General features: G+C 36.4%; 2 protein-coding genes across 14 annotated transcripts in view; one reads left to right on the forward strand and one right to left on the reverse strand.

The window, feature by feature from the left end:
* The window catches only part of EAF2 (ELL associated factor 2), a 39,425-nt gene extending 14,486 nt beyond the window's left edge, over nucleotides 1–24,939 (reverse strand). Inside the window, exons 1-4 of one of the 3 annotated variants that reach the window (XM_086675295.1) lie at nucleotides 24,712–24,939; nucleotides 15,604–15,698; nucleotides 7,909–8,045; nucleotides 4,986–5,131 (exon numbers count right to left, since the gene is read on the reverse strand). In XM_086675295.1, coding sequence (XP_086531421.1) covers nucleotides 4,986–5,131; nucleotides 7,909–8,045; nucleotides 15,604–15,698; nucleotides 24,712–24,820 — 487 coding nt within the window. In that variant the 5' untranslated portion in view covers nucleotides 24,821–24,939. The remainder of the gene's footprint in view (nucleotides 1–4,985; nucleotides 5,132–7,908; nucleotides 8,046–15,603; nucleotides 15,699–24,711) is intronic. The other 2 variants (XM_025913765.2, XM_086675296.1) reach the window with 2 other exon arrangements.
* Nucleotides 24,940–25,017: 78 nt separating this feature from the next.
* IQCB1 (IQ motif containing B1) overlaps nucleotides 25,018–25,823 on the forward strand; it is a 69,958-nt gene continuing 69,152 nt past the window's right edge. The window contains exons 1-2 of one of the 11 annotated variants that reach the window (XM_025913718.2): nucleotides 25,018–25,145; nucleotides 25,614–25,696. The gene's annotated coding sequence lies outside the window, so the exon portion shown is untranslated. Of the gene's footprint in view, nucleotides 25,176–25,613; nucleotides 25,697–25,823 lie in introns of all 11 variants that reach the window. The other 10 variants (XM_086675289.1, XM_086675286.1, XM_086675292.1 and 7 more) reach the window with 10 other exon arrangements.

Here is a 25,823-nt window from a genome sequence, read left to right on the forward strand (position 1 = left end):
AGGATGAGAAACACTACTATATTAAAAGTACAATACATCATGAACAAGTGGGGCTTTCTCAGGGATACAAACCTTCAAAAAAATCAATCAATATAATTCACTATATTAAAAAATAAAAAGTAAAAGCCATCTCAAAAGAGCAAAAAGAACATTTAACAAATTTCAAGTCATTCTTGATAAAAACTCTCAGCAGAAGTAAAAGGGAGTTAAACTGGTGAAAGACAGCTAGGAAGAATTTACAGCTTAAATCGTACAAAATACTAAGAGACTGTTTTCCTGCTAGTGTCAGAAGAAGGAGGCTTTTCACTCATACCACCTCTATTCAATATTGTATTCGAGGTTCTAATTGGTACAGTAAGTCAAAAAATAAAATAAAAGCCATCCAGATGGGAAAGAAAGAGGTAAAACTGTCATTATTCACAAATGACATAATTATGTATGTACAAAATCTGATGTACATTAAAATAGTGAGTTTAGCGAAGTTAAAAGATACAGGAAAAATATACAAAAATCAGTTGCATTCCTATTGACTAGCAATGAGCAATTAGAAATTAAAATGATAAAATAAGAGCATTTTTAAAAGTTATTTATTTATTTTGAGAGTAACAGGAAGTTTTTTTTATTTATTTTGAGTGAATGGGGAGGTACAGAGAGAGAGAATCCCAAGCAGGTTCTGCACTGTCAGTGCAGAGAGCCCAATGCAGGGTTTGAACTCACAAACCATGAGATCATCACCTGAGCCAAAATCAAGAGTTGGACGTTTGACTGAGCTACCCAGGCACCCCAAAATAAAAGAATTTATAATAGCATCAAAAAATTAGGCTTCTGAAACCATGCAATTAAAAAGATAAAGTTTTCACCTCTCTCTCCTGTATCCTCTTTTTCCTCTTTTTTCCTATCTTGACATTTACTCTTGGAACCCAGCCACTATGTCGTAAGGAAGTCCTAGCCACCTGAAGCACAAGCCATGTGTAGGTTTTCCAGCTGACAACCCCTGGAAAGGTCTAGGCCAAAGCCAGCATCAAATTGGCAGACACTGTGAACAACTGAGCCCTCAAATAATTCCAGATGTTAGACTTGTCATTCCTGCTGACGCCATGTGAAACAACAACGAACTATTTCCACTGAGCTCTACACAAATTGATGATTTATGATCAGAAAATATGTTGTTATTGTTTTAAGCCCCCACCTTCAGATTTTTCTTAAATTCCTCATATTTGGAAACCATAAAACATAATTATAAATAATGGTCAAAGAGTTGAAGTTACACAGATTTTTAGAATTCAACTATAGTGGAAGAGCTACTCATCTACTGATGCAGTTAAAGTGATACTCAGAGATATATTTATACTCTTAAATGAATACAAAAAGTAAATTCAACATAGATGAGCTTACCATCCAATTATATGAATAACAGAGCAAACTCAAAATGAGTCAAAGAAAGGAAGAATTTTTTTTAAAGAGCAGACATTAATGAATGAATAAACAAAGGAACAAGAAAAAAAAGGAGTTAAAATAATAGCTAATATTTTAACATTTCCCAGTGCCTGCTTTAGGCACATTATAGGTATTTCTTTAATCCTCTCAACAACCCTAATATTACCTCTATTTTACAAATGAGGAAACAGAGAAATAAGAGGTTAAATAAATTTCCCCAGGCTATACAGCTGCTAAGTGACTGAGCCAGGATTTGAACGTCAGCAGTCTGACTCCAAAGATGTCAGTAGTTACCTACTTATTTCTCTTTCTCTCCTCACCTGGCAGTGGATGTTAACAAATATTTTAGTTACTGCCAAGCTCATAAGTGAAAAAAATATTCCTTAATTTTAAAATTTACATTTTGAAAGCACTAGTGAGTCTGATCAATTTTTCACATATTCATTGGCCCTTGCATATCTTAGGTTGTAAAATAGACTTAAATCCATATTGAAATTCTGCACGTGATAAAAAAGACTTTTTTCAAAGAAGACATACAAATGGCTAGCAGACACATGAAAAGATGCTCAATATCACTCAATACCACCATCAGGGAAATACAAATCAAAACTACAATGAGATATCACCTCACACCTGTCAGAATGGCTAAAATTAACAACACAGAAAACAACGGATGTTGGGGAGGATGCAGAGAAAGGGGAATCCTCTTACATTGTTGGTAGGAATGCAAATGGTGCAGCCACTCTGGAAAACAGCATGGAGGTTCCTCAAAAAGTTAAAAAGAGAACTACTCTATGATCCACCTATTGTACTACGAGGTATATACCCAAAGGATACAAAAATACTGATTCGAAGGGACACACGCACCCTGATATTTATAGCAGCATTATCAACAATAGCCAAATTATGGAAAAAGCCCAAATGTCCAATGACTGATGAATGGCTAGAGAAGATGTGGTATATATACACAATGGAATATTACCCATTCATAAAAAAAGAATAAAATCTTGCCATTTGCAATGACATGGATGGAGCTAGAGAATATTATGCTAAGCAAAAAAGTCAGAGAAAGACAAATACCATATGATTTCACTCATACGTGGAATTTAAGAAACAAAACAGATCAGTATGGGGGAAAGAAACAGAGGCAAACCAAGAAACATACTCTTAACTTTAGAGAACAAATTGAGGGTTGCTGGAGAGGAGGTGGGCAGAGGGATGGGTAAAATGGGTGAAGGGTATTAAGGAGGGCACCTGTGATGAGTACTGGGTGTTGCATGTAAGTTATGAATCACTAAATTCTACACTTGAAACTAATATTACACTATATGTTGATTAACTGGAATTTGAATAAAAAATTGAAAAAAATGGTATTCATATCAGAAGAAATCATGTCTTTATATCATTTGATACATATATCAATTATATCAATTGATATCAATAAATGGGTATCAATATACACTCTCTAACAATACCATATTTATTAATTCTCTGTTAATACCTATTTATCCATACTCTTGGGGAGGGGAGAAATTTGGATTCTCATCTTTTTTTTTTAATGTTTGTTTGTTTGTTTATTTATTTATTTAGAGAGAGCATGCATGTGGGTGGGGGAGGGGCAGAGAGAGAGGGAGACAGAATCCGAAGCAGGCTCCAGGCTCTGAGCTATCTGCACAGAGATTGACATGAGGCTTGAACTCATGGACTGCAAGATCATGACATGAGCCAAAGTCAGATGCTCAACTGACTGAGCCACCCAGGTGTCCCTCATCTTATTTTTTAAACAAAAATCCCAGACAGCTCAAAGATGTGAATGTAAATTAAACCACAGAAACACTAGTACAATTGCCAGACATCTAGTCATAAATTTGAAAAGATGATTCAACCATAGCAATAGACATTGGCATAGAAGGGTCAGGAAAATATTTAAAAGAAGACAGTCTAGATAACATGCTATACAAACATCTCAAGGTAATTTCTTATATAAAATTAGACCTTGAAATCATTAAACCTTATAAGATGATGATAACTTATCCTCTAGAATCCAATGCTTCAATACAGTGCTTTTATTAAGGTCTCTGCTAAAAAACAAAGAGGGATTTCTTCTTGCACTGTATTATTATTTGTTCTTCCAAGATTTTATTTAAATTCAAGTTAGTTAACATATAGTGTAGTATTGGTTTCAGGAGTAGAATTTAGTGATTCATCACTTAACATGTAACACCCAGTTCTCATCACAAGTGCCCTCCTTAATGCCCATCCCCCCACCCACTGCCCCTCCAGCAGCCCTCAGTTCTCTATAGCTTAGGGTTTGCTTCCCTCTCTGTTTTTATTTCATTTTTCCTTCCCTTCCCCTATGTTTTTTGTTTCTTAAATTCCACGTATGAGTGAAATCATATGGTATTTGTCTGTTTTTAAATAATTTTAAATAATTAGCAAATCCTCTTCCCCTTCAATATCTTGATTTTCTATTACAGTATTTTATTATATACATGAATAGAATGACATCATAATTCAAATCCATTTCGGAATCAGATATGATATAATAATAAAATTCAAGATTCCTTGTAGAAACAAGGGTTTTAAGTGTGTATATTCTTTGCTGTTTGTAAAAAGAACACTAATATGTTGGGGAACTAATGCTATAGTGGGCCTAGAATGGAGCAAGTGGAATTGGAGAACTATATACAAATTATGAAAGAAAAGTGTAGAAGCAAATATACTTTGTAACCAGGTGACCAGAGTTTTACTCCTACCACAATTAGTATACCACAGACACCCAGCCTGAAGCTAGAAAAAAATAATGGAGATTTCAGTTTCCTTACTTTCAAAAGGACTATGTCTCCCTAGAAACACCTTCCTGCTGAGAAGTGAGCCGCAATTCAGAAGAACTTACTACATGTTATTACATCTCCTCACTTCCCTATTGGTCTAGTGACATCTTAGATATTTACAGTTTGGCTATAAATAAAATAACTTTGACAGAAAAATGCTGTGAGGAATTCAATCTAAATCATCACAACTGTAAAAAAGAAACTCCAGTACAGATATCTAAACAGTCACTTTTTTTACCCTGGATAATAATAAAAGATATAAATTCTGTTCTACAGATATAGTCTTACTGACATAATACCCTAAATCATAAACTACATTCTTCCCCCAGAAAAACCCATAATTACAAAAAATATTATGCTCTCAATGACAGTTTAAAATCAGTTCTCTCATTAGGGCACCTGGGTGGCTCAGTCGGTTAAGCAACTGATTTGGGCTCAGATCATGATTTTGCAGTTCATGGGTTCGAGCCCTGCATTGGGCTCTGTACTGACAGTTCAGAGCCTGGAGCCTACTTCAGATTCTGTGTTTTCCTCTCTCTCTGTCCCTCTTCTGCTCTCTCTCTCTCACACACACACACACACACACACTCTCTCTCTCTCAAAAATAAACATTAAAACAAATTTTAAATCAGCTCCCTTGTTAATTAAAAATTTTCACCCAGTAATTCTTAATAATTTATTATAAGGGGAATTATATATAAACTTAGATTTTACCTCTTTCAATATCATCCATCGGAGATGCTGGGGACATTTTGTCTTCAGATGGAGAATGTTTTACAAGATTGGGAGTTCTAGCTGAATTCCTCATTTGTTGTTGCTGTTGCTCTATACGATACTGAATTTTACTACTTCCTTCAACTCTGCAATTCAGAATATCAAAGGTCAAAACAGGGATGATAGAAATTTAACAATTACAACTAACAAAGTTACTAAAATTGACCACTTATTCTTTTCTCTAGAAATCTTTAAAATGATATTCAAAAATTAAAGCATGAATTTAGTTCATTTTTTAACAAATAGTTATTTAACAAACACTTATTGAACTCTGCTATATGTATGGCATATACACAGATCCACTGAGGGAATACAGATGTGAATAAAAACAAAACTGCTCAAAATTGAAGAGATGAGACATAAACAAATGACTAAAATAAACTGAAATTATACAAAAGTGTATAACAAGTACAACATGCTCCCTAAATTCTAAAATTATCATTTGTTAAAATCACTTCCATATTTAAAAAAAATTTTTTTAATGTTTATTTATTTTTGAGAGAGAAAGACAGAGCACGAATGGGAGAGGAGCAGAGACAGAAGGAGACACAGAAGCCCGACATGAGGCTGGAACCCACAAACCGTGAGATCATGACCCGAGATGAAGCTGAACGCTTAACCACTGAACCACCCAGGTGCCCCTCTTTCATATTTTTTATTCCTAACTTTAAGACACATTACTAAAGGAGATTTGTATACTTTCTTTTCAATGCTTTTGTGAACAGAGTATATAATACAATTATGCTTGACCTCTGTCTCTTCAATTGCCAATCACCCAAATCCCGTCAGTTCTTCCTTCAGAATATTTAGAACCTCACTGTTCTCTTCATTCCTACCTTCAAAAATTGTGGTTTATTCATTTTTCTGTTTCCCACATTGTTTCATTTTAGTCAGCTTGTTTGGTGGATTAATGTTTTAAACAAATGTAAGCATGTCAATCTACTTATACACAGGCACAGAAACAAATTACTGCTCTATTAAACAGATCCTACTCATTGGCTCCAAATAAGTCAGATATATCCCTGCTTTCAAACCTTGCCTACAACTTCATGTTCTCTCTGATCAATTAAATATTTTCTAAACTTTCCTACCAATAAAAATTACCTAAGCAGGAAGGGGATAATAAAAAAAGAGCTTCCAAGGGTCCTTCCCTGATCTGAAGTTGAATTTGGAAACTCACATTTAGCAAGTACCCATGGTAAGTCTTATCAAGTATGTTTGGGAGGAAAAGCCCTAAATCTTTTTTTTCTTTCTTTTTGTAATTTAAATTCCAGTTAGTTAACATACAGTGTAACATTAGTTTCAAGTGCAATCTAGTGATCCAACACTTCAATACAACAGCTTGTACTCATAAGTGCTCTCCTTAATCCCATCAGCTATTTAAACTCATCCTCCACCTACCTCCCATCCAGTAACTGTTTGTTCTCTATGGTTAAGAGTCTGTTTCTTGGTTGCCTCTCTCTTTTTTTGGCAATGATTGTTTGTTTTTAAATTCCACATATGAGTGAAATCATATGGTATTTGTCTTTCTCTGACTGATTTTGCTTAGCCTGATACTCTCTAGCTCCATCCACATTGTTACAAATGGCAAGATTTCATTTTTTTGATGGCTGAGTAATATTCCATTGTGTGTGTGTATGTGTGTATATATATATAATATTATATATGTTATATATATATATATACATTCCATTGTGTGTGTATGTGTATATATATATAATATTATATGTTATATATATATACATTCCATTGTGTGTGTGTATATATATACACACACACACATATATACATATATATATACATTGTGTATATATATATATATATATATGTGTGTGTGTGTGTGTATACACACACACACATACCACATACATACATACATACCACATCTTCTTTATCCATTCATCAGTTGATGGGCATTTGGGCTCTTTGCATAATTTGGCTATTATTGATAATACTGCTATAAACATTGGGGTACATGTATCCCTTCAAATTCTTAACCTCTCAAGACATCAATAAAGACTCCCAAATGTTCCAATCAATGAGAACTTCTCGATTCCTTTAAGTCCGAGAACAATTTTTGCCTATATTCTTTGTATGGCTATTAGTGTAGGTCTCTTACATTACATGACAATGCACCACCTATTTGCAAACAAGAATTTGAGATAGCTATATTCTTACTGACTTTTTAAATGGAATGATCTGTTAATCCAATTAAAATGCAGACATGTTGAAGCTAGTATTTGTATAGGAAATTTTCTTTTTCTAGTTCTTTACATATTCTAGGTGCTCAATAAGTTTTTACTAATGATGATGAAATTATTTTGGAGAGTGTATAATGGCTTCTTTCAGTTCAGCTTTATGAAAGTATCTACAATAGAGTAAAATGTATACCTACGCATATAGAAAACATTCAGAAACAAAGAAAGCTTTCATATATCATAGGAAGAAGTGATAAAAGCTTTTGGCTAAGGATCTCCGCCAAATTTAAACTTGGAAAAAGATTAAAACATTTTGTACCACAAAGAAAGAAACTTTATATAATAATGTGACTTAACCCAATACTTTTTTTCACTAATATTTCCTTAGCAACTTCTTTGTTGATAAAGTAGTTTATTTCATAAACCACGTATCTTTTTCTTTTTTACTTTTTTTTAATGTTTATTTATATTTGAGAGAGAGAGAGACAGAGTGTGAATGGGGAAGAGGCAGAGAGAGAAGAGAGACAGAATCTGAAGCAGGTTCCAGCCTCTGAGCTGGTAGCTCAGAGCCCAATACAGGACTCAAACCCACGAGCTGTGGGATCACAACCTCAGTTGAAGTCAGACGCTTAACTGACTGAGCCACCCAGGCACCCCCTACATACCTTGTTTTTTTTACAGTGATGTTGCTGCTGAGTTTTTCTAGTCGACATTCTCCAGTATCATGGTTAATAATTAAAATGCATTCCTTTAAGTAAGGTTTCTTTGAACCTTTGAAAACAGTTACTGGTGGAGTTGAGCCCTGTTTAAAAAGTTAAATATTATTACTTGAAATCTGTCATAGAAAGTCATTTGGGAAGGCCTTCAAGATCTTCTGTGTTTCTCAACCTATGTTATACCTCAAGTCACCTAACTACCTAAGTTTACTACTCTAACAAGGATTCGTAGGAAAAAAGAGATGAAGCAAGGCTGAGGTCTCAAACCTGCTATTACTGAGAAAAGGGAACAGAGGAAGTACTTGCCCTGTCTCATTAAAGATTGTCAACAACAGACAATTGGGGTTCAATTCTAATGCATAATATATTTTACAGATAAGGGAACAGAAGCCCTGAATCACACCTCCTACCCACCTTCTTCTTCCTTCATTAGTTTAGTTTTTAAAATCTTGTTATTTTATTAAAGTGGTGCTTCCCTATGCAGATTACTATTACACTAAACTCACCAATTAATTTTAGCATCATTAAAAGTGGGACAACCAGACATAATATCCTGCACGATGTGATATAAAAGAAAGTAAACAGCATCACCTATAAAGTATCTTGCCTAAAACACACACACACACACACACACACACACACACACACACACACACACACACACACAGTCTAACTCACATCCGGCCTTTAGATATATCTATCAGTTTACAGGAAATATAAGAAATAGACGAATAAATGAATAAGATACTCCCAGATAGTAACCCAAGGACTCCAAATTACAGTTGATAAGAGATTTGCACCATATTCTTCTTAAAGATATTTGCATTTCTACTTAGAATAGAATGTATCTTAAAATTATAATACATTGTTGTACTTTGAATTCCTGAAGAATAAAGACTAGATCATAGTTTTGGTTGTTTTATTTATTTCTCCTAGTACCTAAAGTAATAAATGCTTCAGAGATACTAAATGGATGTTGAATATGAACAATATGAACACTTTGATCCAAAGTTAAATAAAGCCTTCATAATCTCTATACCTGCTGTCCACATTTTGAAACAGTTCTTAAAAAGTAAAGCTTTTTTCCTGGGGTGTCTGGGTGGTTCAGTTGGTTATGTGTCCAGCTCTTGACTTCAGCTCAGGTCATGATCTCTTGGTTAGTGGGTTTGTGCCCTGTGTTGAGATTCTCTTTCTTGCTCTCTCTCTCTGCCCCCTCCCCTGCTCATGCACTCTGTGTCTCTCTCAAAATAAATAAATAACCTTTAAGAAAATTAAAAAAATATATAAAAAGTAAAGTCTTTTTTTCTTATTAAATTGAGCACCATTCCTATTTTATTTATTTTTTTAAGTTTATTTATTTATTTTGAGTGAGTGAGTGAGAGAAAGACAGTGAGATAGCAAGTGGGGGAGAGGCAGAGAGAGAAGGAGAGAGAGAATCCCAAGCAGGCTCTGCACTGTCAGCATAGACCCCCATGCAGGGCTTGAACTCATGAACCATGAGATCATGACCTGAGTCCAAATCAAGAGTTGGATGCTTAACCAACTGAGCCACCCAGGCGCCCCACTATTCCTATTTTAAACTTTAATTCCTGCCCAGTCCCTTATTCCATACCCCTAGAAAAGAGTATTAATGTATTAAAACATCAGGAAACTCCTAAGAATATGAACTGTCTTTGCCTCTCAATAACTTTTGTGAGCAAATAAAACTGAAGTCACAGGCAGCCTGAAATATGAGGACTCAGTCACCATGAGAACTGGGGGAAGAGAGCTCCAGGAAAGGGGAGCAGCAAGTGCAAAGGATCTGAGGCCAAAAAGATGAACTGAGAGGGAGGGGATGTGAGAGAGGGAGACGAGCTTGGCAGATGGATAACTATAGATCCCCACAGGGCCTTGCTGGCCATGGGGGGTGGGGTGAGTTTGAGATTTATTCTGAGAGCCATAAAAAGCACCTGTTGGGATGAGCACTGGGTGTTGTAAGGTAACCAATTTGACAACAAGTTTCATATTAAAAAAAAAAAAAAAGAAAAGCATTTGGAAGCCTCTAAGCAGAAGAATGGAACTAGATTTTAAAAAGATTGCCTTGTATGAACATGTGTGAACATCTATAGGGTGCTAGACACTGTTTGAAGTGTTTTATATGTACAATATTAAATTCATTCAATCCTCAAAAAAAAAAAAAATTAACTACTGAATACATCCAATCATCTCCATGTTTACTGCTATTACCCAACCTCAGGATCCAATCATCATCTCACCTAAGTTACCATTATTCACCTCCCTACTCACCTTCCAGTTTTGTCCCCCATCTGTTGACAGGCAAATTTGATCATGCCTGATTAGGAATACCAGGAAAGGAAATTAGTCAGTAATGGGATGAAAAAGTACAATAGTACTCCCAAAGAAATACAAGGGAAAAAAAGAAGAGATTCTTAATGAAACTAATAAAAAACAAAAGATAGAAAATAAAGTAAAATAACTAATAAACATACTATAAGATGATAAATATAAAAATCAACTATGATAAATATAAAAATCAACTATATCAACTTTGAACTAAGTGTGGATAGAAATCTAATAAAAACGGAAAGTGTTGAACTGGGCTTAAAAATTATTCTGTTATCAGAAACCCATGGGGGAGGGGAAGGAAGAAAAAAGAGGTTAGAGTGGGAGAGAGCCAAAGCATAAGAGACTCTTAAAAACTGAGAACAAACTGAGGGTTGATGGGGCGTGGGAGGGAGGGGAGGGTAGGTGATGGGTATTGAAGAGGGCATCTTTTGGGATGAGCACTGGGTGTTGTATGGAAACCAGTTTGACAATAAATTTCATATATTAAAAAAAATTATTCTGTTATCAAAAGATATATTTTAAAATAGTTATATTTAATATTTTTAAAATAGTTATATTTAATATATTTTAAAATATTTTAAAACGTCAGCTAAATAAAAGAAAGATTCTATGAACATGCAAACAAAAAGAAAGCAAAGTGGCAATATTAATATTAGGCAAGGTAGTATTTAAGCTTAAAAATCACAAAAACAGGATTAAAAATATTATTATATAATGATAAAAGATATAATTCATTTAAAAATATAACTGCAATAGGATGTTAAAATAAAATGAGTCCTAAAATAGGTTGAGGTCCCAAGAACGTGGTGGCTATTTTCTCATTTGAGCTAAATAAACTCAGTGGATGGAATCAAACCTTCCAGGTTCATCCTGGATGAATGTTGCCCAAGAGGGTGGTTTAGAGTGGCATAGCAGCCCATCTGACATATGGAACTTTCACAAGTCCAGTGTTTGGGGGCTGAAGTCATAGGTAACCTCTAGAGATGCATTTCCTACATAATAGCAAGTGTGGTTGAAAGTTTCCAGTGGACTATTTCATTGAGGCTTACAAAAGTACTCCATAAGGTGGAGTCACCACTAAAGAATGCCAAACTTGGACAGCACCAATGATAAATCATAGCAAGTAAGTCTTTTCCCTTCAAAATTCAACATTTTGAAATTTTACAGTAGTCAATTATAATTACTCATAAGGAAGAGAGATTTGTAAATTCCCACTATTAACCAGCTTAACAGCCTCCATTTTTTGTTAGTTTCCTATTTTAATGTTTACTTATTTATTTTGTGAGAGGGAGAAAGAGAGAGAGAGAGAAAGAGAGCACATGCACCCAGCGTGTGCCAATGGGGAAGGGGCAGAGAGAGAGGGAAAGAATCCCAAGCAGACTCCACGCTCAGCACAGGGCCTGATGCTGCACTCCAGCTCACAACTGTGAGGTCATGACTTGAGCCAATATCCATAGTAGGACACTTAACTGGCTGAGCACCCAAGCATCCCATTTTTATTAGTTTCTTCTACGTGGTACTACCAAAGAAAACCTAGAGGAATGAAAATTAGAGAATCTATCCTATCTGATGGGCATTAAAGAGGGCATTTGTTGGGATGAGTACTGGGTGTTATATGTAAGTGATGAATCACTAAATTCTACTCCCCAAACCAACACTATGCTATATGTCAACTAACATGAATTTAAATTAACAAAAAATAAGAATTTTGCAAAAACTACTTTACAAAGGTCAAGAATTTATCAATGTCAAGAAGACTTGGATTTGAAATCCAACTATGTAGTTTATAAGCTACCTAACTTTGGGACAATTACCAAACCTCCACACGCCTCAGTTTCCTCATTAGCAAAATGGCATCAGGAAGAGTTCCTAAACCATAGGTAGTTGTGGGGCTTAAGTGAGCTAAATCTTTTTTTTTTAAGTTTATTTTTTTATTTTGAGAGAAAGAGAAAGCATGAGAGAGGGAGGGGCAGAAGGAGAGTGAGCCAGTGAGCGAGCAAGCAAGAATCCCAAGCAGGCTCCACACTGTCAACACAGAGCCCAACATGGGGCTCGAACTCTCGAACCATGAGATCATGACCTGAGCTGAAGTCAGATGCTTAATCAACTGAGCTACCCAGGTGCCCCAGTGAGCTAATTCTTATAAAGAACATAGAATAGTACCCTTTACATACAACACTTGATAAATATTAACTACTACCATAAAAAAAATCTACTCTTTTGAAGAACTTCCAGAAACTGAAGGTACTCTTAAAAGTATAGTATAATAAAAGTTCTATTTTATAGGATGACTCCTAGCTTTTATTCATTTTTACCTGTATGATGAAAGCCAAGTTCATAAAGAAAATAGAGAATCTAAATGCCTCAAACTAAAATCATTACATTCCTGCAAAATTAAGAACTCTGAAGAAATGTAAAACTCCTACTTGTTTAAAGAAGTTCTTTAATTAAGGGAGGAAAACCCACAAAGTGAATTTGAGAATGTAATTTCTATTACAATTCACAATTGTCCAAGAACTATATGGCCAGCAGAAAAATATATTTGCTCTTGACAGGTGATAATTTTAACTATTCTCTTTCATTTCAGCTGTCTAAAAAGAGTTATAGGATAAAGTTTAAATTCTTTTGCTTTACACATTAAGCCCTTTATTATCTGATTTCTAATACCTGTCCATCTCCCATTGTGTCCCTAGTAGACTCCTTCTGACCTAGCCATAGTGGCTTTATGTAGTTCTTCAAATGTAACAGACTCTTTTGTTGCCTTGTTTTAGCCCATGTATTTTTCTTTTCTCTGCCTAAAACATTCTTCCCTCTTTCCTTTACCTGGGTAACTTCAACTCTCCTTCAAGACAGCATACCCTGGCATCTCCTCTCTCTCTGCTGACTGAATTATTGCTCTTTTGTACTTCTGTAATATTCTACGAATACTTTTATGACAGCCCTTACATTTCTATATTTTGTAATCAGTAATTTCCTGTCTTCCTAACTAAATGGTAATATTTTTTAGGACACTGACTATGTCTAGTCTTCTGCTATATTCTTAATAGCTACCTAGCACAGAAGTTACCACATAGAAGGTAAATATATATACATATATGGCCCACTGTCCATCTGTCTCTCTTTCTCATGCACACATACACACACACAAATATTGAGATATATTCTTTTTGGACATATCTCTGGTGTCCTGGGGGCAAGGAGTTACATCTTCCTAAATTATTTCTTTGCTGTTAAAGAAATTTACAATTTGAAGCCTTGAAAGCTTCTTTCTATAATTGTCATTCTTTTAAGAGACATTTCAATTTTTAAATTATTTTTAATTTATTATTACTTATTTTTTATTTTAGAGAGAGAGAGAGAGAGAGAGAGAGAGAGAGAGACCATGTCAGTGGGGGAAAGGGCAGCGGGAGAGAGAGAATCCTAAGCAGGCTTCACACTCAGCACAGACCCTGACACAGGGCTCGATTCCATGATGGGGGAATCATGACCTGAGCCAAATTCAAGAATTAGATGCTCAACTGACTAAGCCAACCAGGCACCCCAACAACTGAGATCATAACACGTGGTGGATGGTAACTCTTAATTGAATAAGTATATGGGTGATTGAGAAAAGTTTATTAATAAATGTAAAAATCCCCATCTGCTTGCAGTAGAAAAGCAGTGCGGGGGTGGGGGGGGTGCCTGGGTGGCTCGGCTCAGGTCATGATCTCACAGTTTGTGGGTCTGAGCCCCAGCTGTCTCTGTGCTGACAGCTTGGAGCCTGGAGCCTGCTTAAGATTCTGTGTATGTTTTTCTCTCTCTGCCCCTCTCCTGTGCTCTCTCTCTCTCTCTCAGGAATAAACATTAAAAAATTATAAAAAATAATTTTGACTGATAAAAATAAGAAAAAGATAGAAGACTAGGGGATAGAGAACTTGCTTGCTCTACCTCTAATCATGACAAATAATGTCATAAATGCATATAAGAGAATGTAGATGAACTAGCACAAAACCATTTCCACTAAAAAATTACACAAAGACAAAAATCTCAGTCTGTGCTTTCTCTATATGTTAAAATAAAATGTTACAGTCTTTGTGTTCTCTGAGAATAGGTCAAGTTGGTATAAAAGAAAAAAAGAAACTTAAGCTGAATGCTAAGAAATTTCTAACTCAAAGATTGAGAAAACTAGACCATACAAAAAAAAATTTGTATATCTGTGTAAACAGTATTTCACAGTGTTACTTGGAAACATCTGGAAATTTTTTAAATAGACAAAACTTTGGTTAAAGACCTAGAGTCTTTCTTCTCCAACTCATTCCCCCAAATTATTGATAAAATCACTCTAAAAGCACAAATTCAATCATGTTACTACTCTGCTTAAAAGCCTCTAAAGGCTCTGTAATACCTATGGGATAAAATCTAAATTCTACATTAGAACTTACATTAATTCATTTATTCCGCAAACTTCTTGTTCTTTCTCTATCAGAGCCATTCACATGACATCCCTTCTACCTAGGATAGTCTACTCCCTTTCTGCCTGATGAAATTCTACCTGCCTTTTAAGATTCAGCTCAAATAGCATGTGCTTTGTGAAGCCTTTCAAGATTCTACCAGGCAGAATATTTGATTCCACATATGTGCTTGCACAGAATTTTGTACATGCTCTAATGTATAGCATTAGATATTTGTATGTCTTTCTGCTATAGCAGATTAAGACTAAAAGGCAGGGGATATGTTCTTATTCCTAGTTCAGAGTACAAAATCTGGCTTATAATAATAATTTAATAGGTATATGTTTAGACCTCCAATTGTTTCAAATCATCTGATGTGATAGTTCTTAAAACTTATTAAATGGATCAAAGGTGTTTTTTTTTAAAGTATTTTAAGGGGTACCTGGGTGGCTCAGTCAGTTAAGCGTCTGACTCTTGATTTCAGCTCAGGTCATGATCTCACTGTCATGAGATGGAGCCCAGTGTCGGGCTCTGTGTTGGGCTCTGTGCTGCGTGTAGAGCCTACTTAAGATTCTCTCTCTTCCTCCCCCTCTACCCCATCCCTACTCGTGCTCACTCTCTAAAAAAAAAAAAAAAATGAATAAATAAAGTATTTTAAGACTATTTTTCCTGAAATAGCTTAAAAAAAGTGTTTGGGTTTTTTTTTTGTTTGTTTGGTTTTTTTTTTTTTTTTTTTTTTTTTTTTTGCTTTGGTATATTTGTTAATTACTTTAACTATCACTACATGAATTGTGCAGTTATTTTCATTTCAATTTAGTATAAATACTGCAAAAGGATCCTTTAAGTCCAAACACATGGAAGTACTCACTTCTATATTTGGCAGAGTTATCGTCACCTGTTCACCTTTGCCGACTTCAAGCTCTCCTTCACAAGAAGTGTCAATGGAAGCAGGTTTGAAGTCATCTAAAAATAGAAACAGATATGGATTTTTATAAGATGGAGCAATACCTGGGTACCTGGATATCAAAGGGGTGCCTGTGTGGCTTAGTCAATTAAGCATCCGACTTCGGCTCGGGTCATGATCTCATGGTTTGAGTTTGAGCCCTACATCTGGCTCTGTGCTGACAATGCAGAGACTGCTTCGGATTCTGTCCCCCGCTCTCTCTCTGCCCCTTCCCTACTCATGCTTCCCTCCCTCTCTCTCTCAAAAATAAATAAATAAATAAACATTTAAAAAAGTGTGAGCATGTTTCAGAGTGATAAATCATTTTTTAATAGCCAGTAATTAAAATGGTTTAGGAGAGTCTTCATACTACAAATAAAATCCAAACCAGTTTGGAGATACCTATATCTATATCTATATCTATATCTATATCTATATCTATATCTATATCTATATATCTAGATAGGTATATATCTATATCTATATCTAGATAGGTATATCTATATCTATATCTAGATAGGTATATCTAGATATAGATATAGATATATAGATATATAGAGATATAGATATAGATAGGTATATATAACTCTGAGAAAAAAAGAAATAGCTGAACTCTACAACAGTATTCCTCAAACCATGTTCCCTCTGGATCCTGTTTAGACTGCAACCTAGGCTAAGATGTTCCACTGCTAAAAACTACATAATGTCAATGTTTTCACAATTTGCTAACAACTTATATTAGTAGAATGCTTTCAATTTTCAGTCTTTTTCTCCCATAATTTTTCTTAAACCACCGTGGGTACCTACTATCACTTGCCTGCTGTTCTAGCAGAATACAAAATTAATGAATACGTGGCAAATACACATTCATGGGAAAACTTAAGAAAAAGCAATCACTGAATTTAAAAGTTTGAGTTTTTCATGGATATATTTGCCACTAAAGGATACATAAATGTAATCAAATCTGCAGCTTCAGAATACTTAAAATAGAATTTCATTTTGAGTTAAATCATAATTCAAATGATGTTATTAAAATATATTACCCAGAAGAAATTTAGGGTGCTCAGATATTTCACATGCTGAACAAGTTTAAAACCTCTAAGATATGAAAGCCATTTAAAAACAATTCATATCAATACATATTAAGGACTGATAATTCTGATACAGAATTCCTCCAGTTATATACATTTTTCCCAGGTTAACTCTTTATTAAAATATAGCAGACATGCAAATTAGAATGTGAATCATAAGCTTGATGAATTTTCACAAAGTGGCACGAATGTAATCAGCAACCAGATCAAGAAATAGAACATTAGCCTCTGAGAGGCCTCTCCCAATTACCCCTACTCCAAGAGACTGATCTTTATATTAACAGGGAAGTACCCCCAAATGTCTAAATCCAAAGTACTGAACATTTATTAGAATTTAGAGAACTATAATAGGTAGGTCTTGTGAAAGGAGAATCTTCTAGTGCTCATCAAATGATCTGCTGTCTATAAACAAAAGCTGGCCGCTGCTTCTCAATGACAATTATAATGGCTAACATTTATAAGGAACACTTCCTGCCAGGCACCTTGTTAGCACTTCATATTTAATTCTTTAACAACTCTATGAAAAGAAATGAAATTCACTCTTATGTTCCTTAAGCACATATAAGTATAAACAATTCACACTAAGTATTCTTTATCGCATGGTTTATTCTTCATGTTGCTTTAATTCAGAACTGAAAACATGCAATAAGTATCTCTCAAATCTTGATGCTTATTTCCAGGTTTTAAGAAACAGATTAAAAATACATAGACAATATGAAAAACATGAAAGAATTTGATTTACAATAGTAGTACCATTGAGGATAAGGATTAGACTGAAAATAAATTGGGAAGTTTGTTAGTAGCAGTAAGGTAATGACAAAGATAAAAAATAATTAAGGTGTTAAGTTTTAGATGCTTGAAAGAGTTCTAGGGAAATAAGTGTTAGTTAATATCAATTAATGAAAAGACAACAATACTAAAGAAAAAAATCAGAACTGAGCTTGAGTATCATGGAAATAAAGAAAGTAGAAAGCAGAAGACAGAAATAGCCAAGAGAATAAACAAAGATACAAAACAAAAACAATAACAGCAATAACTTATGTGTTAATTACTTTATTTTAAATTTTTTCTTAATTACTTTTATCTCGTAGCCTTACGAACATTCTCTAAAGTTGTGAATACTCCTATGTTACAGATACAGCAAATGAGGGTAGAAGAAATCAAGTCCCTTACCCAAGATCATGCAGTTAATATTTGCTAAAGCCAGAATAAGGAACTATCAAATTTAACTAGATGAAAAAGATAAGAGGTTGACCAACAATGAATATCAGTCTTATTGATATCAACATTAATGGAGAAAGAAAACAAGTTCAATTTGAGCTAGTAAATACCATTTGTTATCCTAAAGTGAGAACTTCATTTTATAAGGATGTATACATAATAAATGAAGTAATTTCCACTTAAAGTATTTTAATATAAGTAATTTATCATCATGGCCTATGGGATACCCACAGTAACAGACTTTGTTGGTTTTAAAATGTCCTCAACTTCCTAATTTTAACTATCCTTTAAGGTTTTGCTCATCAGTGTAAATACTCATATAAACATTCCTCAATCTTCATCACTCACATCTAATCACTATGTCTTCTTCCATAATATCTTTCAGAGCCATCTCCTATTCCATCTCCTATTCTTGCTGAAGTCAAACTAGTTTTCAATCAACAGAAAGCTACAGCTTGACCATCTGCTTTTCTCTGTTTTTGCTCTTAGAATGTGAATCCTATTTCAAAGTCCCCTCTTCCCTAAAGTAGTCACTATGTGGGGCCCTTTCTCTACTCTCCAAAATCTCAAGTTTTTTGGTCTTATTCTATAGCATTTACCTACCACTCATCAAAACCTAACATAAACTTCCTGGTATTATTTACCTGTTTCTGTATATGCCCTACTGGACTGTAATTAAAAAAATTTTTTTTAATGTTTATTTATTTTTGAGAGAGAGAGAGAGACAAAGTGCGAGTGGGGGAGGTGCAGAGAGAGAGGGAGACACAGAATCCAAAGCAGGCTCCAGGCTCTGAGCTGTCAGCACAGAGCCTGACGCGGGGCTCGAACTCACAGACTGGACTGTGAGATCATGACCTGAGCCAAAGTCAGACGCTTAACCGACTGAGCCGCCCCGGCACCCCAGAACTGTAATTTTGTAAAACATAATGCTTCATACTTTAATTCCTCCTGAGTTATGGCTCCTAGCATAGTGCCTTTAATATAATGGGCACATATGAGATCTTTGTAATTGACCCTGGTTCATATGTTTATCCCTCTCTGAACCAACTCCAAACTTATTTTTAAGTATAAACTTATTTCAGCTAAATTATGTGCAAAAGACTTGTTTTCTAATTGTCTCCTGAGGATCAGATAAATCTGTATTTCAAGACTCTCATTTCTTTAAGGTAGATACTGCCATATTTGTTTTGTACTTTTCACTAGCACATTTCTGTTCTCATAGAGGGCACTCATTACTTAATATTTGACAATAAAGGAATCTCTACAATAAATAGGTAACAGAAATGACATCCTAGAGTAAAGCCAGGGTCTTTTGATCTCCCATATTTTTCTGACAGTGACACAGAGGACAATATTGGGAGACCTGTTGCTTAACTACAGTTAAATAATGCTTTAGAGGAGAAGCCAGAAAGGTAATTCAAGGCAGTGAAGCAGATCAGTGGGGAACCACAGTGACCTAGAGAATGAATAAGCCCAATCTCAAGAAGACAACCACAACTTGGATCCAGCCAACTCCTGTCAAGAGGAATATGGGTTTGGTGAGGCCAGGTTATCTTCTGATTTTTTTTTTTTTAATTTTTTTTTTCAACGTTTTTATTTATTTTTGGGACAGAGAGAGACAGAGCATGAATGGGGGAGGGGCAGAGAGAGAGGGAGACACAGAATCGGAAACAGGCTCCAGGCTCCGAGCCATCAGCCCAGAGCCTGACGCGGGGCCCGAACTCACGGACCGCGAGATCGTGACCTGGCTGAAGTCGGACGCTTAACCGACTGCGCCACCCAGGCGCCCCTATCTTCTGATTTTTTAAAGAGAAGCTGGTAATCCAGATTTCTGTATAAAAGATCTTGATTTTTACATATTTACAACTAGTTTATGCTAAAACAATAACTGTGTGGGTCAAACAAAGCATCACTAAAGTCAAACTCAGCCAACAGGCTGTTAATCTATAACCTCTGTTTTAGTGTTTAAAACTGATTATTTTTCTTTGTAACATATCATCACTTTAGATCTTCACAACAATTCTTTGAATTGATTATTCTCACCCACATTTTACTAATGGGAAACTCTGCTAAAGTAATGAAGCCAGTTAAAAATCAAATCAGGAACTCAAGCCACAAACTCTATCCACTCATATAGCCTCTTTGCCTTATTATATATCCACAGTTCTTTTTTTTTTTTAATTTTTTTAACGTTTATTTATTTTTGAGACAGAGACAGAGCATGAATGGGAAGGGTCAGAGAGAGAAGGAGACACAGAATCCGAAGCAGGCTCCAGGCTCCGTGCTGTCAGCACAAAGCCCAACGCGGGGCTGGAACCCACAGACCGCGGGATCATGACCCGAGACGAAGCTGGATGTTCAACTGACTGAGCCACCTAGGCGCCCCATATGTGTCCAGAGTTCTTAACTTTTGTGTGTGTTGGCAGGGGAGCGGGGGTTGTTAGGAGAGGAGGAATAGTCATAAGTCCCTATGGGAATCTGATGAAAATTATAGACCAGCCATAAATCCTCTCTACAGAAAAAATGCATATATGAACATACATATCAAATACTGTATAATTTCAAGAGATTCACAAGTCTCTGAAGCCTTTCTATAGATGTCTATAATATGAGACAACTATAAGAGATAGTAATGTACCCAAAATATCTATAGCTTTATTCAATGATAAGCATGAACTCATAATCAATAAATCTATCAAAACTATTCTGAACCTATTTACATTTCTAATTATTTTACTGTTAGAATTAATAAGTTCTACTTTTTATTACTTGTTATATTAATTAGTATTGCCTTTTATTTACTTTCAAACAAGTTTTTTTTAAGAATACAACTTTTGTGTTTCAATGGATTAAGTATAATTCTAGAATTACAGAATTTGTTAAGTAATCTCATGTTTTCTATATGTTTCCAAATATCAAATGTATTTGCTAGGTTGCTATGATTCCAGACTATATAGTTTATTTCTTTCAGTTCTCCTTGGTTTGGAAACCTCACCACCAATTTTACCATTTATTTATTCACTGTGGATATCCTTCTTCTATGTTATTTTTTTCAGGTTTACAGTACAATTACTTATATTACATATAGAGGAGAGAAACATTTCCTACTCTGTATTAATACTTTTTCAATCAATGTTGATCACTTTTCTGATTATTTTGGCTGTAGTGTCACATAATCTCAATATCTTCAAAAAAGAATCACAATTACTATCATAAATTTACTTCCTCATATTTGAACTAATTCAACTAACTTGAAAACCCATATCCTTTCCAATATACCACATTTATCAGAGAAAATTAATTGTAAATATAATTTTATTTTATTATTATTTTTTTTTTCTTTTCAACGTTTTTATTTATTTTTGGGACAGAGAGAGACAGAGCATGAACGGGGGAGGGGCAGAAAGAGAGGGAGACACAGAATCGGAAACAGGCTCCAGGCTCTGAGCCATCAGCCCAGAGCCTGATGCGGGGCTCGAACTCACGGACCACGAGATCGTGACCTGGCTGAAGTCGGACGCTTAACCGACTGCGCCACCCAGGCGCCCCAATTGTAAATATAATTTTAATCCAATTTCTCATTAATGTACTTTCTAATGTTTGCTCACACCAAAGCTTAACAACCACTTTTGTGGGAGTGGCTCTACATGAAGGCTCAATCTTCCTCACTGACCATGAGTTCATCAATTACTGTCAAGCAAAAAGTGGTATCATTTACAAACTTAGGAATTTCAATGTTTATTACCTTATCTAGATAGAAATTGTAAATTAGCACTAGCCCAAATTCAAAATTTATTCTAGTGGGTCCTGTTACTCAAACTCTTCCACCCAGTGAAGTATCTGCTGCTAAACATTGAGCTTATCACTTACAGAACATCCCATGTCTTCCCTACCACATGCCAGACTATCTTTGTGTTAGGTTTTATTGCCAAGCCTTGATAAATGCTTTTTGAAACTCTAAGTAAATGACACTCATTGGCACTCCTCATACACACATGAATATACCCTTTCAAGGATAATGGTAACTATTATTTATTCTCTATGCACCAAAGACTATGCCAGGTTGTTTATGCAATCTTATTTAATCCTTACCATTTATATATTAGAAAATGAAGGCTGAAAGTTTAGAGAATGTTCCAAAAGGTACATTACTTATTTGGTAGTGGAGGCCAGAATTCACAACCTGTTTTGTTAAAAATATTAGGCAGGCATACAGAGAAAGACAGATACCATATGGTTTCACTCTTATGTGGATCCTGAGAAACTTAACAGAAACCCATGGGGGAGGGGAAGAAAAAAAAAAAAAAAAGAGGTTAGAGTGGGAGAGAGCCAAAGCATAAGAGACTGTTAAAAACTGAGAACAAACTGAGGGTTGATGGGGGTGGGAGGGAGGGGAGGGTGGGTGATGGGTATTGAGGAGGGCACCTTTTGGGATGAGCACTGGGTGTTGTATGGAAACCAATTTGACAATAAACTTCATATATTAAAAAAAAATATATTAGGCAGGCATAATTACCCCTGTACATAAACGTAGAATATTACTTTCTCCCAGATTACACTGACTTGAGTGTTTGTTATAAATGAGGTCCACTTGCCCTGTAAAAAAGTAAGATTTCTTGTTCTATAGTTTCCATCCCTTACTCTGAGTCATTAAGAGTGAGGATCATAAGGTAGATGAAACTGTCCTCAAGGATAATGATTGGTTTTATTCAAATAAATCTAGAAAGATTCTGCCTGCTTCAACAAGAAAAAAAAACTAAGGCCAAAAACTTTTCTAATGTCTTCCACAGCACTAAGCGTGTATTCAAATATCTGGGTATATTGTGATGGTTATTCCTATGGTTGTTTTGTCTTTTTTTTTTTCTTTTCATTCTTATAGCCAGATCAACTGATTCTCTGACTCTAAAGGCACAATTCCAGCATAGTGAGAACTTTTATAAATGAAAAGCTTTGAAGCACCTGCAGAGAGCCTTTCAAAAGCTGTATTTTATCCTCTTTGTTTGGGATTCATGCCCTTAAAAGAGTATATCCAAATTATGCAAAAATTTGTTCTTAAGCAAATCTTTATAATCTTAAACCTTATGATTTGAAAAATCACTAAAAGGCTACTTTAAACCTGAGAAAGAAGAGGAGAGAGGAGGTACTATTTGCAAGAAAGGCATGGAGAAACCAGGTTATCAGCTTTATCACACTTTTGGAAAATGGAAGTGAAGGAGAGAAACTGCACAGCTAGCACTAGCTGTCTCACTGTGGGTAACCTTGGAGACAGAGAACCGCAAAGCAGAAAAAACAAAGGACACTGTTGAAGATCTGTTGACAAATATTTCCCCTGTTTATTCTACCAACTGGATGTTAATTTTGCTTAACAAAACCCTTTCATAAAATGTAAATATATTCTTGGAGAGTTAAACCCATTGATCTTTATACCTTTACCCTGGGTTACTTTAATTAGATCATATACAACTTAACCAAACTTCTGGAGAATGTTGAGGGTTTTTGTTTTTTTTTTAATGTTTATTTTTGAGAGAGAGAGTGCAAGCATGGGAAGGATGGAGAGAAAGAGGGACAGAAGATCCAAAGCTGGCTCTGTGCTGACAGCAGCAACCCTGAGAGATGGGGTTGAAATCATGAACCCAGAGATGATGACCTGAGCCGAAGTCCAACGCTCAACCAACTGAGCCACCAAGGTGTCTCAAGAAAGTTGAGTTTTAATGGGGTGTTTTGATTGAAACATGGAAAATCTCAGCAAAAACCATGAAGATCTCTGGACAGTCTAAGAACACGATGAGTGAGAAAGGTGGAATGATGAGACACTAAAGAAGAACAGGACAGGGGAAAGGAAGTGAAAAAATAGCTACTTTACAATTTTGCCACAGAAAAATAAGAGGTTATGATTCAAAGATCTCAAAGTTTCCTTTCCGCTCTATAATTCTGAGGGTTATTATGCAAAGAATGAAATGTTTTACATACCAAATCATAATATGCTATATTTTCCTTCCTGGAATCTATACCATCCAACTATTAAAGCAAAAGAGATCCTTTTTCTACCTGAACATTACAGAGTGTAATTTACCAGAACTACTTCGAGAGGACAACCAAAAGGAAATCAAAAGGAGAGATCATAGGGAAGTAAATACCTTTCTAAAAAAGAAATGCATAACACACCCTCCAAGACTTTGATAATCAGTATTTGATAGCTGAACGAAATCAGGGGTCCAAAAGAGCTACAGATTACTGGAATGGTTTAGAATACCTACCCAGGAACACACTAAACAAGAACTCTCATCAGTCAGCGACAGAAAAAGTGAAGAAGGGAGGGAATATTTCCCTACCAGCCTCAAGGTACTACCTTCACCCTGCATAATTGTTCGGTCCTTTGCATCCTTCCATCTGTCACCTAACTACCTTCCTATCACCTCTGCATTATACACCAGTCACGTCGTCTCCACAGTCACCCCTGCGGATCTCCTCCACAAAGTTTCCCTTTCTGCTTGTTGGTCTCACTTGAATCTCTCTGCCCAGGGTTTACAACCGACACCTGCTCAACTCTGGCTTCTTCCACGAAACCCCTAGGACTCCAGGCAGGACAGCGGTTAGCGCCGGTCACCCCATTCTCCAGCAGAGTAAGGAGGTTTGTGGGATCACAATTCCGAGAAGTTTAATGTCTCCACGTCCCCATCCCCAGAGGTCCCCCTTTCTCCCGGGGATCGTCCTCACTCACAGCGTACAGTGTGGAAGGCGCAGCGCGGCTGCTTCTCGAAACTCTCGCCTAACTTGAGAACCCGCTCGCGATGATCGATGCGCGAGGGTCCCGCAGCTCCATTCATCATTATCCCCTGGCTCTGACTTTACCTCTTACCTCCGCCACCTGCGCTCACTGTCATCTGCCACCTCATCCTGAAGCAGCTGCACTTGCTGAGGCCAGGGCAGCCACCAGACTCCGCCCCGCGCCCGACGCGCGCGGCCCCCCAGAAGCCTCTCGCGTGCTGATTGGCTGCGTGGAGAAGGGCGCCCCGCCCCCTAGCTCCGAGGATCCTGGTCCCGCCTCCAGACCCCTTCCCGCGTTGCGACGCAAGCCGCCTGGGAAAGGCCGCGCAGCTGAGGTGCGTGGTGGGAGGTGGGCCCTTCGGAGGAAGAACGCGAAGACAGGGTGAGGTAACCCGCCTGAGGTGGCGACTGGGGAGAGTGAGAGTCCCGGGTGCTGGGAGGCCTGGTGGGGTTCTGGGCCAAGTATCCCGGGGCTTAGGAGTTCCTAACGGGAGTATCTGTGCCTTTTCTGTGGAGATGTCTAGTGGAAACTGAGGCCCGGGGAGGGGCGGAAGCGGGGCACAAGGCCTGGTGTTTTGCCCCAAGGCCTGGTAGCGCGGAAGCTGGGTCTAGAATCCGGGGTGAAGGAGCCCGCGACCTCAGACCTTGAACTTGACTGGAGGCGACGCCGTTACCTCGCCAATCAACTCCTGATTTCTGTTCCAGAGGAAGTTCTCGGGAGTATTAGGATCGAGACGGGATGAAGAGGATGGGGGGGGGGGGGGGGGAAAGATTACAAGTTAGAAATCACGGTGTTTAGGATCAGTTGCAACGAGATTGCATTCGGTAGCCTTCTTTTATTTACTTCCTTCACAGTGATCTTTGGAGGCAGTAAACGGCACGACCAGGAAGACGAAATTCCCAAAAGATCAAGGTCAGAGTTCGTGCTGTGCAACAGGGTAATAGCATTAATAATTGAAAAATACTTGTTTTTTTTTTTTTTTTTCCTGTCAAAAGTTCATGAGTTTAATGGTAAAGATGAGGGAAGTGTTATATTAGAAGAGAAGCACCCAAGAGAAAGTTTAC

This window comes from Puma concolor, chromosome C2 (assembly GCF_028749965.1).
Source record: "Puma concolor isolate L17-30 chromosome C2, mPumCon1.1.hap2, whole genome shotgun sequence".
In the NCBI taxonomy this organism is placed as follows: domain Eukaryota; kingdom Metazoa; phylum Chordata; class Mammalia; order Carnivora; family Felidae; genus Puma; species Puma concolor.